This window comes from Phragmites australis, chromosome 9, assembly GCF_958298935.1.
Source record: "Phragmites australis chromosome 9, lpPhrAust1.1, whole genome shotgun sequence".
Lineage (NCBI taxonomy): Eukaryota > Viridiplantae > Streptophyta > Magnoliopsida > Poales > Poaceae > Phragmites > Phragmites australis.
Window position 1 is genome coordinate 26,210,531 of NC_084929.1, and position 11,290 is coordinate 26,221,820.

At 44.9% G+C, this 11,290-nt stretch overlaps 2 protein-coding genes across 6 annotated transcripts; one reads left to right on the forward strand and one right to left on the reverse strand.

Annotated features, from left to right (window-relative positions):
• Positions 1-569: 569 nt before the first annotated feature.
• LOC133928918 (protein trichome berefringence-like 7) lies at positions 570-5,301 on the forward strand. 3 transcript variants are annotated; one of them, XR_009911543.1, is made up of 5 exons: positions 570-1,861; positions 2,733-2,891; positions 4,007-4,284; positions 4,550-4,769; positions 4,898-5,301. XR_009911543.1 is itself a non-coding variant. In XM_062375446.1 (4 exons), the coding sequence occupies exons 1-4, from the start codon at positions 1,017-1,019 to the stop codon at positions 4,419-4,421; spliced, it is 1,290 nt and encodes a 429-aa protein (XP_062231430.1). In that variant the 5' UTR covers positions 570-1,016; the 3' UTR covers positions 4,422-4,554. The 3 variants fall into 3 exon arrangements, 2 of the variants coding, with proteins under 2 accessions (XP_062231430.1, XP_062231429.1); XM_062375446.1 differs by lacking the exon at positions 4,898-5,301 and having other exon boundaries at positions 4,414-4,554; XM_062375445.1 differs by lacking the exon at positions 4,550-4,769 and having other exon boundaries at positions 573-1,861.
• A 400-nt stretch (positions 5,302-5,701) lies between these two features.
• Positions 5,702-10,712, reverse strand: LOC133928921 (putative UDP-glucuronate:xylan alpha-glucuronosyltransferase 3). 3 transcript variants are annotated; one of them, XM_062375448.1, is made up of 5 exons: positions 10,481-10,712; positions 9,776-9,937; positions 7,866-8,063; positions 7,119-7,756; positions 5,702-6,949 (listed from the first exon to the last, which is right to left on the reverse strand). In XM_062375448.1, the coding sequence occupies exons 2-5, from the start codon at positions 9,814-9,816 to the stop codon at positions 5,922-5,924; spliced, it is 1,905 nt and encodes a 634-aa protein (XP_062231432.1). In that variant the 5' UTR covers positions 9,817-9,937; positions 10,481-10,712; the 3' UTR covers positions 5,702-5,921. The 3 variants fall into 3 exon arrangements, with proteins under 3 accessions (XP_062231432.1, XP_062231433.1, XP_062231431.1); XM_062375449.1 differs by lacking the exons at positions 9,776-9,937; positions 10,481-10,712 and adding an exon at positions 8,943-9,260; XM_062375447.1 differs by lacking the exons at positions 9,776-9,937; positions 10,481-10,712 and adding an exon at positions 8,522-8,911.
• Positions 10,713-11,290: the final 578 nt, after the last annotated feature.

Genomic DNA, 11,290 nt, shown 5'->3' on the forward strand with positions numbered 1-11,290 from the left:
ACGGGGCCAATCCCCGCGGAGAATGCTTCCCCATCCTCATCCCCATTTAGCTATCGGGGAGAAGATTTCTCCCATCCCCATCCCCGTCGGGAATTTGCGGGGATCGGGTCCCCAATGAGGATGTAAAATTGAATGATATTTAATTATTTTTATATATTAATAATATGTACGTTGTATAAATAAGTAATTTATTGATGTATATGAGGATAATTAATACAAGATTGATTAAATATTGTAGGTTAGAAAAAAAAGAATAAGAGTAATTTATTATTTACTCTACGTAATGTAATGTTTGTATATTTATATACTTAAAAAAAAATGTATATATGTGATATCGGGGATATAGCGGGTAGCGGGAACGGGGAGCGTCTTCCCGTTCCCGTCCCCATATGAGTTCGCGGGGGATAAAATCTCCCCATCCCCGTTCCTTAACAGAGGAATTCCCTACGGAGAATCAGGAATCGGATCCCCATGGACATTCCTATTAACCGTACAGGTACCTGATGACCAGCAAAATCTTCAGCAAAGGGGAAAAGTTGGCAGCAATGCTGAAATCAGGTAGGTACCCTGGCTATTCATCCCGTAATCAGTCAATGTTTCCAGAAGCCTTTGCTTGCGCTTCCGTGCACTGCACAGCACCAGCGGCGTTTAGCCTGCTCAAACGTGCTCCCTACCACAAACACACGGACATGTGGGCCTCACCAACTCCGGGCCCTACATGTCAGTGAGCGTAAACCCCTCTGTCCGCGAAATGATTCACGCGACGCGAGCCACCTACCGCCGCCGCCTCCGCCGCCTCCGCGCATCTCCCCGGTTCGCGCCGTCACGCGCGCTCACAGCTCACAGCTCACGGGCCAGCTCGGAAAGCACCACGCCGACGCCTCGCGGCGAGCTCGGATCTCCTGTCCTGGGACTCTAGCGGCGGCTGGTCTCGGTTACTCGGGGGGAGGCGGCATACTACCGATTTGGTGGGCGGGGAGTCCGGGAATGGGAGATCTGGCGGCGGCGGTAGCGAGATGGTGAGCGCAGGCTCTAGCAGGAGTTGCCCGGCGCGCGTCACGCCGAGGGGCAGTGCGGGGCCCGGGAGCCCGCGCGTCTCTGCTGCCGCGGTTGCTTTGGCGGCGCTGCAGCGCAGGTGGCGGTGGGCGCCGTCGGGCGCGTCGCTGGAGCGCGCGGCCCACGCGTTCCTGCTGGCCTCCGCGGCGCTGGTCCTCAGCGGCGCGCTGTACCTCTACGTGTTCCGGTACGTCGGCCGGGGCCGCGCGGTGGCCGGCTTCGTCGGGGACGGTGGGCTCGGCGTCGAGCCGTGCGACGTGTTCGACGGCGCCTGGGTGCCCGACGCGAGCCACCCGCTCTACAACAGCTCCGAGTGCCCGTTCGCGGAGCGGGGGTTCGACTGCCTGGCCAACGGGCGGCAGGACACGGGGTACCTCAAGTGGCGGTGGAAGCCGCGGCGGTGCGACGTGCCGCGGTTCACCGCCCGCGCCGCGCTGGAGCGGCTGCGGGGGAAGCGGGTCGTCTTCGTGGGGGACTCCATGAGCCGCACGCAATGGGAGTCCTTCATCTGCATGCTCATGGCCGGGGTGGACGATCCCAAGACCGTCTACGAGGTGAACGGGAACGAGATCACCAAGATCATACGGCACCTGGCGGTCAGGTTCGCGTCGCACAGCATCACTGTGGAGTTCTTCCGGTCGGTGTTCCTTGTGCAGCAGCGCCCTGCGCCACAGCACGCCCCGAAGAGGGTCAAGTCGACCTTGAGGCTTGACAAAATGGATGATTTCAGTCGGAAATGGGCGAAATCCGATGTGCTAATTTTCAACACCGGGCATTGGTGGACTCCGACAAAACTGTTTGATACGTAAGCTTCCTGCATTGGTTTGCTGTGCTGTTCTAGTTCTAAACATGATAAATTCGTAGTTTCAGTACCTTATATATTTCTGTTTGCGTGGTCAGTCACATTTTCTTAGAATTGTATACATGTCTACTGTACTTATAGTTAATTGAATAGGTAGTGCTGGATACTTTGTTTTAAAAAAGTTGAAATAGCTGCTGTTTATTTCTAATATTGAGCCTTGCAATTCATTGAAAGGGAAAACTAGATGGGGTTGCGTTTCTTATCATATCCTTCATGAACCATATGTCTATGGTCATGCATGGATACTAACAATAGCAGAAATCACCAGGGACTAAAAAACTAAGAAAAGAAAGCAGGTGCCTTGATATATGGTATTTCAACTTTTTTCTTTGTATCCAAAGAACTCCTGAGTATCACCTCAATACTTGCTTACCGGTTTTGATACATAGGCTTCATCCAGCTTTCTGTTGAGCAGTCTTACATGATATCATTCTTGAATTGGCAAATTGATCAGCTGCCAACTTGACGAACGGTTCTCTTAATTTGCTGGATGATATGTGTCTTCCATTCCAAAAAAGAAAAATGAAAACTGGACCAACCTAAGGAGGAACTAGGTGGCTTTCTTTTAAGAAAAATAGGCACCCAAATTCGAGTTGAAGAGGACTCGAACCACCAAGCTCATTTCCTTATGTGCCTTCCATTCAAAGTCTTTTACTTTTGTTTTCAACTTAGTGATGTGTTAGCTGGTATACAAGAACAGTATGTACATATGATTTCTTGGCATATTTGAGCAAGATCATGACACATTTACTGATCTGACTGAAACAGAACTCTAAGAAATATTGTACTGTTCCTGACTTTATCTTCCCAACAGGGGTTGCTATTTTCAGGCCGGACGCGCTCTTAAACTTGGTACATCAATTGAAGCTGCTTTCAGGATGGCATTGGAGACCTGGGCTTCATGGGTGGAGAAAAGACTTGATTTAAACCGAACACATGTCTTCTTCCGTACATATGAGCCATCCCACTGGAGGTATGTTTTATAACAAACTCAGACCCTCAGAGAGCTCGTCTCTTGGGGTAAAGCCTATTGTTCTTTACTTCTTTGTGAGTAAGATTTGAGCTGAATATTTAGATGCCTTCTGCTATGCAAGCAGAGTGACCATGAACAAATGTGTGATAATTGTTATGTGCAAAAAAAGGATACAGATTATTATGGTTGTCTGACATATGAATTTCATAAAACATATTCACTTGAGCCTTTTCATGTAAAATATAAATTTTGGATATTAAAAGTCGTACCTGCATTCTTGTACCTCAATATTTAAATAAGATGTCCATGTAAATCTAAGTTCTACTAGATGCGTACTGCTATGCTCTTACTTGAGTTGTAGCCTTGTATTTTAATTAATAATTACGTCAATTTAACTACAGTGATATCTTTTTGTATGATTTGAGGAATTGAGCCTAGCATAGTTGGTAGGAAGTGTGGGTGTACAACTTCACCACCTAGGTTTGAATCCTCTTAAACTCGAATTTGGGTACCTATTTATTCTTATATGCAATGCCACATAGTTCCTCTCAGGTTGGTCGAGTTTTTTGGTATTATTTGGTTAAGATCCGGTCAGTTTCACCATATATATATGATCTGCCATCCGTTCAATATCAAATTCATCATCTGCTGTACAATGTGAATACATATATTGTTCTTCTAGCTTCACCAAGCCATATGTAATGGATGTATAGAGCTGATTTGACCTATATTTTGATTTATGATTTGCTTCTTGCATTTCATTACCATGCTAGTTTTTCCTTTCTTTTTCTGTGTGCTGTAGTAAACTACTAAACCATCTTACCCATTCCAGGATCAAATCGTGACTGTAGCACTTTGTGTCAATCCAAAAGCCTTATCTTACTAAACCTCTTCATTTGATATTGTTCACTGTTTTGCTGAACTGTACTCCATTCCTTGTATTCCTATCAATATGATATGGTGTAAGATGGCCATGATTGCCACAAAAATAGCATTATTTAGTTCTCCACTTTGAGTTCTTTCCTTGTGGTCTGAAATTCTACACTGTCAGTTTTTTTTCTTCATTTGCTCTGCCTCAGCTATTCTATAAGAACTGACAAAAACTCCCTTCACAGTGACCCAAGCCAAAGGACCTGTGAAGTAACAGAACAGCCTTCGTCTGAGGTCAAAGGAAACGATAAGAGTGAATTTGGGGCTATACTTGCTGATGTTGTGGTGAAAATGAGCACTCCTGTTACTTTACTAAATGCAACTTTAATGGGAGCGTTCAGAAGTGATGCTCATGTCGGCAATTGGAGTTATCCTCCCACCATACTTGATTGCAGCCACTGGTGTCTCCCTGGAGTCCCCGATGCTTGGAATGAACTAGTCTTTTCGTACCTTTTGACAAATGGTGAGTTCTTAGGTATGCTAATGTGTACCTTCATTTCTATGAATACTATGAGAAAACAATACATCAGTCAGATTATATCACCAGTTGCTTTCAGTTGCAACTTACAGTGTTATTCCACTTCATCTACAGTGATATGAAAGTCCAAGACTCACATATACGAGGCATAAATACTTGCTAACTCTATGCAACCATGATGCACATGGAATGTTGTACATTATAGTGAGATTCTTCCATTACAAATAGTGATATTCACAGTTACTTGAAGGAAAATTTGAGGATGCACCAAGAGAGATGGTTTAGGCTATGATGTTGACCTTTGACAATCTACATTCAAGGAAGTCAACTGGAATGATCAAGTAGCACTTATTGATGCTACCTTGAGATGCCTCAAGTTATGATCTTCAACGAAGTGCTACTCCAGTTATATATAACTTTATCAACAATTCTTGAGATGCGACTGAACAAGTGTAGCTTTTTACTACTGTGTTAGTATCCTATGTGGCTTGAATTGCCTCAGTGTTAAAAAAAGAATTATTCGGCCTTTAAGTTAAAAGTTTTGTTCATTACAGTTGGATGGTGAGCTGACCTGTTTTTTCACGTCCAAATTGCACAGGCTGGCGAAACATGGCAGGGTGAATGTCCCACGGCAGGGTGAATGTCCCACAGCATACTCAATTTTCCCCCAATTGTGTATTGTGATTTTATCAGCTATAGCGGATTAACATGTCCTGGAAGCAGCTATATCTGCTATGTGGTTCACTGGACTTCCACATTCTTTCTTTCTTTGACTTATACAAGGTGAAACATGCATCCTGATGTGTAGATTTTGTATCATTTCTTTTGGTTGCTGAGGATTAGAAAGCATCAACATTCTGTCAACCTGTATGTATGCACTAACAGTTCATTTTATATGTTGTCAAAAAACAAATTTGTGTTTGAACCGGTATGTATAAACATTCACTTGATACGGTGTCAAAAAGTGCCCCCTTTCAATATAAGTGTCAAATTTTGCATGTCTATGAAGAATTTCTTCCATTTAGTTCAATATCACGAATGTAGTGGAAAAATGAACCCCTCTAGAACATTCCTCTGAATGGTTGTTCATTGGGTTCGACTTGTTGTTCGAGAAAATTGAGAGCAGTCTCTCGTAACTCGTATGTGATTGTGAGATGATTCATTCAAAATATTTATTATGTGCGGTTTCAAGGTGCTAAAAGGTAGATTTTGTAATCAGCTTCTGTGCTCCATTATGTGTACTTCATCAATTTAGGACTTGCCTACAAATGCATTGTTTCTGAGTAGACATTTGTTCCATGCAGTAACCAATTATCAACTGCGCCTTGTACATCGTACAGGGCTTGTTCTGGTCAAAGCTTCGATCTTTGCCAACCATTTTCTCTCATACACGCACAAAGAATTTCAGCAAGGAAATTTACATGTACCATTAACTTATTAGGTCAGCCAACCCAAAAGAATTGTTAGCCATCAAGAGGCAGGCAGGCAGCGACATAGAGCTGCAGCCATGGCAGCAACAGGAGGGGTGTATTTGTATTGGAAAGACCTAAGCATAGCTGCCTATACAAGCTATTGCTATGCATGTATGGTGCCATATAGGAAGTTCTGTGTATATCTACAGATCATGAACTTGCCAAGCTCGCAGCCGCCGTCGCTGTTGTCTTCGTTGCTGGGCTGCTCTTCATCCGGTTGTTCTCGCCCCAATGCTTGAGCATGCTCTCCCAGAAGCAGAACTTCTCAAAGCATGTCTTCAGCCTGGTGTCAGTGATGTTCCGCCGCCAATGGCCGTCTTCAAAGTTCGCCTTCTCGGCCTGCCTCCGGTCCCACTCCAGCCCGGCCTTCTGCCGTGACCTCAGGAGGCAGTAGGACTGGAGCTTCCGAGGCATCTTGTCGTGCACCTTCCACCACCGGGCGTGCGCGACATCGCTGGCGAATCCGCGCATCACACGGTTGTTCCAGTTGCAGTCATAATCCCTGAAGCACAGCCATGGCTTCAGGCCTAAGTAGTGGAGAACATAGAGGATCGGTGGGTCTGCGCCGAACAGCTGAGTCTTCTTTGCCTTCATCGCCTCGTCGTCGCCCTCCCAGAAGTGCTTCAGGAAGTTCATGTGCTTCGGAACGCGGTGCCACCATGTGAATATCTCGTTCAGGTACCCTTGGTCACCACCGTTGTACGATGTTATCTCGTTGATGTGCTCCATCAGCAGCTGGAATGTACAGTTGGAAGGCTCTATGACCATGACACCGGAGTTGAAGAGCGTTGCATTGTTGCCAGTTGCAGTGATCTCTGGCATCGCAAACAGAAAGTCGACATTCCTCAGGATGAGGAGGTCAGCATCTATGAAGATGATCTTGTCGTAGTCGGTCAGCTGCCACAACCTGAACTTGCTGTAGTTCCACTCGTTGTAAGCATCACGCTCAGCTTTTGGATTCCTGATTCTTTGGATTATTCTGACCTTCCACCCTGCAGCTTCCAAGCCTTTCCGGTGGTGATCGCTTATGGTCTCGTCAACAAGGATAACCAGGTCCCTGGTTGATCCTGCTTGCCGAATGCTTTGAGCTGCTGAGATAGCACCACAGACATATTCACTTGCTGAATGCAGTATTGTAGCATATGCTTCTCTTCGTCGATCTACTGAGAAAAGTCTTGCTGTAGCAATAAGAAAAAAAATAAATACTAGGTGCTAATTGTGTGCAAAATAGCTGTACTGAGAAAAGCATTTTTTTTTTTGTAAGGTAAGGGAAGCATTTCTAGGTTTCTACTTCCGAGGTATGCAGATTGCTCAGCAGTGGATTTAGAGAAAAATGAGCAAACTTACATTTTGCTTTGAGTGGAACAGCAAGCTCGCAGGATCCAACTGGAAGCCTGAGCTTTTCCCTTAATGCTTTCACGTCGGGACTATATAACCAAGCATTTCCTTCATGTCTGACAAGGTTCTTGCAAGGGAAGAGATTCGGAATCGGGAAGCAGTCGGTTATAAGGAGCACATGGACCTTGTGGTTGCGCTTCGAAAAGGATACAGCCAATTTTGCTGCTGATAGCTGCAAATGGAGCCGTGCAACATCTCTTGACCAACCTCCGACCTGGGTACAAGGAAGCTTCACAGCAATAACATCAAAGTGCACCCCTCCTCGAGCATTAGGTTCTGGAAATGATGGGCAAGAGGGTATCTCGGTTTCTTCCTCCTCATCGATCCATTCAGGATACAGTGTCTGCCAAGTAATGCTGTCCTTGGCATGCTCAAGTCTTATAATGGAAACATGGCTGTCCGGGAGTAACTGTGTCCAAGAGCCATACTCGGTGCTGTTAAAATTCAGGATTCCAACTTTAAGATTTCGATTGCCACTGTTTAGATTTCCCACTGCTCTATACACATCCTCCCACTGAACATTGACAGATGATACATATCGTGGATCAGAACTTGTTTTGTCCCACATCCAGCCAACATCCACATACCTACAAAGCATATAAACTCGCCTGAGAATATGAGAAGTCATAGCTGTATAGGCATTGTCATATTTTTACCACATCACAAATATATCAGTGAGACTAACACTGTACTAACCGGGAGGCCGACTGTAATTGATGCTCGTACAAGGTTGGAGTTAAGAGGGTGATGACTGTTGCAGAAATGATAGCTATGATAAAGATCCGCAAAGATTTGAACTTGCAACCACAATTCTTTTCAAGGACAAGAACTTCAAAATTTTCAACATCTTTGAAACTTTTGCTTTTGGAGGTCCTTCTCTTAGTTGTGTCCTCACTGCAGAAGGTAGAAACAAACTTAGCCATGCAAAACAGTAGCTCCTTTATCAGACAAGATATCAAAGAACTATGCATGACAAGTGGAATTCAGAAAGGAATTCAAAAGAGTAATCTGTCTTAGCATGGGATGCAAATGAAAATATATTATTAGTAGATGATTCCACAAGAAGTGAGGTTCTAAAGTTCCTTCTTGAACACGTAGGGATATATCCCTTTTTCCTTTTCACTTTGATTTGCATCACAATCATGGACAGGTAACAGTATGATCACTTGAAAGCGAAAATCATTATGTATAGGGCACGAGGTAACATATGCTTTCACTAAAAAGGTCAGCAGCACAAATGGAAGTTTTAGTAATCAGAATCTTGCATAAAGTTCTCTACAAATAACTGCAAGAATACTGAATACAACAGCTACACTAGTAAAAAGCAACACATTCAGGTCCTACCGTCCTACCTTTTCCTCATGATTAGCTCAGAAGATAGACAAGATAATATTTTCATGTACAGGCAGTGCTTTGATATCATCCTTTGAGATTGCCATGACTACAAATAAGTGGAATGCTGATAGGCACTACCACTTTATGGGCAAAAATACATACTAATGACAACTGAAAGCACCCAAAGTGCACCCTTTAAAAAGAGAAAAATGCAGTATATCCGATAGTTGGATGTGAACGTGAGCCACACCAAATGATGTTTGCTAATCAAGAAAGAAAGTCTAAGGAAACTAAAAGTGCTAAGCACTGAGGAAAATTCAGAGAAGAAATATTGCGTGGACTTGTATTTCACCACCTCCCTGCTCCATTCATCAGCCTCATCTTCCAGGAGCAGAAAGCATCAGCACATATTACTAAATCGCAAAGGCGGCTTTATACCCAACTCATATGCCTTCGATCGATTCTTCAAATCCGAAGCATGATTATCTGTTCGATACCGCTGCGATGGCGCGCTTTAGAATCGGGCATCCACGAGCCGTCACTAACGCCTGACGAGATAAGTTCAGAGTAACTGCTATTCATACTATGCAGATAACTGGATGATCCAAGGATGCTGAAATCTTCCGTCGGCAGCACACGCCAAGACCAACGTCTTGTACACATCACGCGTGCTCACTGCCAAAATCCAAGTCTGGTGCCACAAGTTAGCCGTGTAGCCGAAAGAAATCAGCAGAGGACAGCAGTCGCCGACCAGGTTAGGCTAACAACGAAGCCGAACGCGATCCACTCGAATCCGACGCGTCCAGGAATTCCATAGCATGGTGACGAAGGTGAGCAGTCCATGGGGTCAGCAGTCAACAGTACAGGGAGGACTGGAGAAGACGACCAAGCGACCTAAACAGGCCGTTAATGATCGCATGATGGTAAGCTAACGAGTTTGCCGCCTCAGAAATTCGCTGAAGAAATTCAGTGGTTCAGAAAACCGCTGAATTTCTTGTCCTTAATGTGAGATCGCACAAGGCGTAACCGCCAACTACTACGGCTCCAGCAATTAAGAGGAAGGAGAGAAGGAGCGACGCGTCAGCGTCTGCGTCGTTGTCTTCCTCCGGTTGGTCGGACGGATCGATCAAATGCGGCGGCGGTGGCGGCATGCAGCGCGGGTGCGGGCGCAAGAAGAGCACGCCGTGGAAGAAGGAGAAGGACGAGAAGGAGCCAGCTTTGATTACACACGAGTTGGGATTCAGAGAGGAGAGGGAGGGAGGAGATCTTACGGGACTCCGGCAGGACGGTAGCGGGGCTCCAATGGGCCCATCGGAGCTTCTTGCGCCTCCCCTCACGCTTCTCTCTCCTCTCCCTCGCTCTCTATCTTCTCTTCTCTCTCCTGAGAAGGCAGGCAATCACGCTGTCGCCGCCGCCGCTGCGCCGCTTCCCACCTGAAAAATCGCAACACGAAGCGCAGGGCAATGTCATGTAAAACATGCAGGCCACCGGAACCAAGAACCTGACGACAATAAAATATTGCGTATCGAAGAAAAGAAAGGAATGGGAGAGAGATGCAAGCATTGATTCTTCAAAGGAAACAGCGAGGCCATGAACACAGAGCACGGGAGGGATGAAGTGTACCAGTGTAAACAGCCGAGGAAGAAAAGAAAAGAAAAGAAAAGGGTAAGAAACGCAGAGTTGGAGACCCAATGCAAACATGAGTCTGACACGAGCCCAGCATAGAAAACAAAAAAAAAATCAATAAAGAAACCAATCTACTGTGAATCGGCAAGAAATAAAATGATTATTTGGACTAACAAGCCACAAGAAAAGGAGAACAGGGACGAGGAATCAAGTAAACGCTGGCGCAACCAGTGGAGCAGAAGCCTCTCAACACCAGCCTCTAAATTTACAAGAACACCTTAAAACCGAATCGAAATCAAAAGGCCAAGAACAACACAAGAGCAGCAAGGAAAGGGAGAGCAGTGGTGTACACCGAAGGAAGGCGATGCAGCCTGAATCAGCGAGAGGGAGGAGGAAGGCCCTCTGCCCTCAGGAGGAGAAGAAGCTTTATATATGTAGAAAAGATGAACTATGTCCTTGTAGTGTGACCCCACAGAACACAGATACGCCCACGCGGGGAGAGGGAGTAGCAATGCGATTGCGCTGTGGCAGCCGCACGAGGCGCGGCAATGGCGATGGATTTCTTGGTCCTCTCCAAATTATTATTTTGTGGGCGTACTGGTGTACTACGGGTCAAGGCCAAATCTTTAGGGACCTGTGTTCGAGAGAATAATAATAACACGAATTAGCTGTTGGTGAAAAAAAAAATTAATGAATGGAATAAACTAGTATCTTGGAGATATCTGCCGAGATTTTATTTTTCTAGAGAAACCCACCATGTGTAAAATACTGTAGTAACAGTTCCGTTAATCTACTGTACAAATTTTACTATTCCGTTACACTGTAACAGTACATCTGATGATCTTCTTCTTTTATAACCTAACGCACCTTAAAAACCAATAGCGAAAGCAAAAATAGAGAAAATCAAGTTTCTAAGAAAATATTCAGAAAAACACATAGCTCTCGTGAATGTCTATGAACCTTAGGTTCAATTAAAATTTATCTCACGGGTCATCGTCAAAAAATATAGCAACTCGAGGAAAGAAATCTTCGAAGCAAAGAAATGATCACCGGTGAAAGAATTTCTCCAAGTTCATGATTTTAAAGGCAAGTAAATTCAAGATCCACCTGTATACATATGTATATGAATTTGATATCTCTAGCAATAAAAAGAACAACTC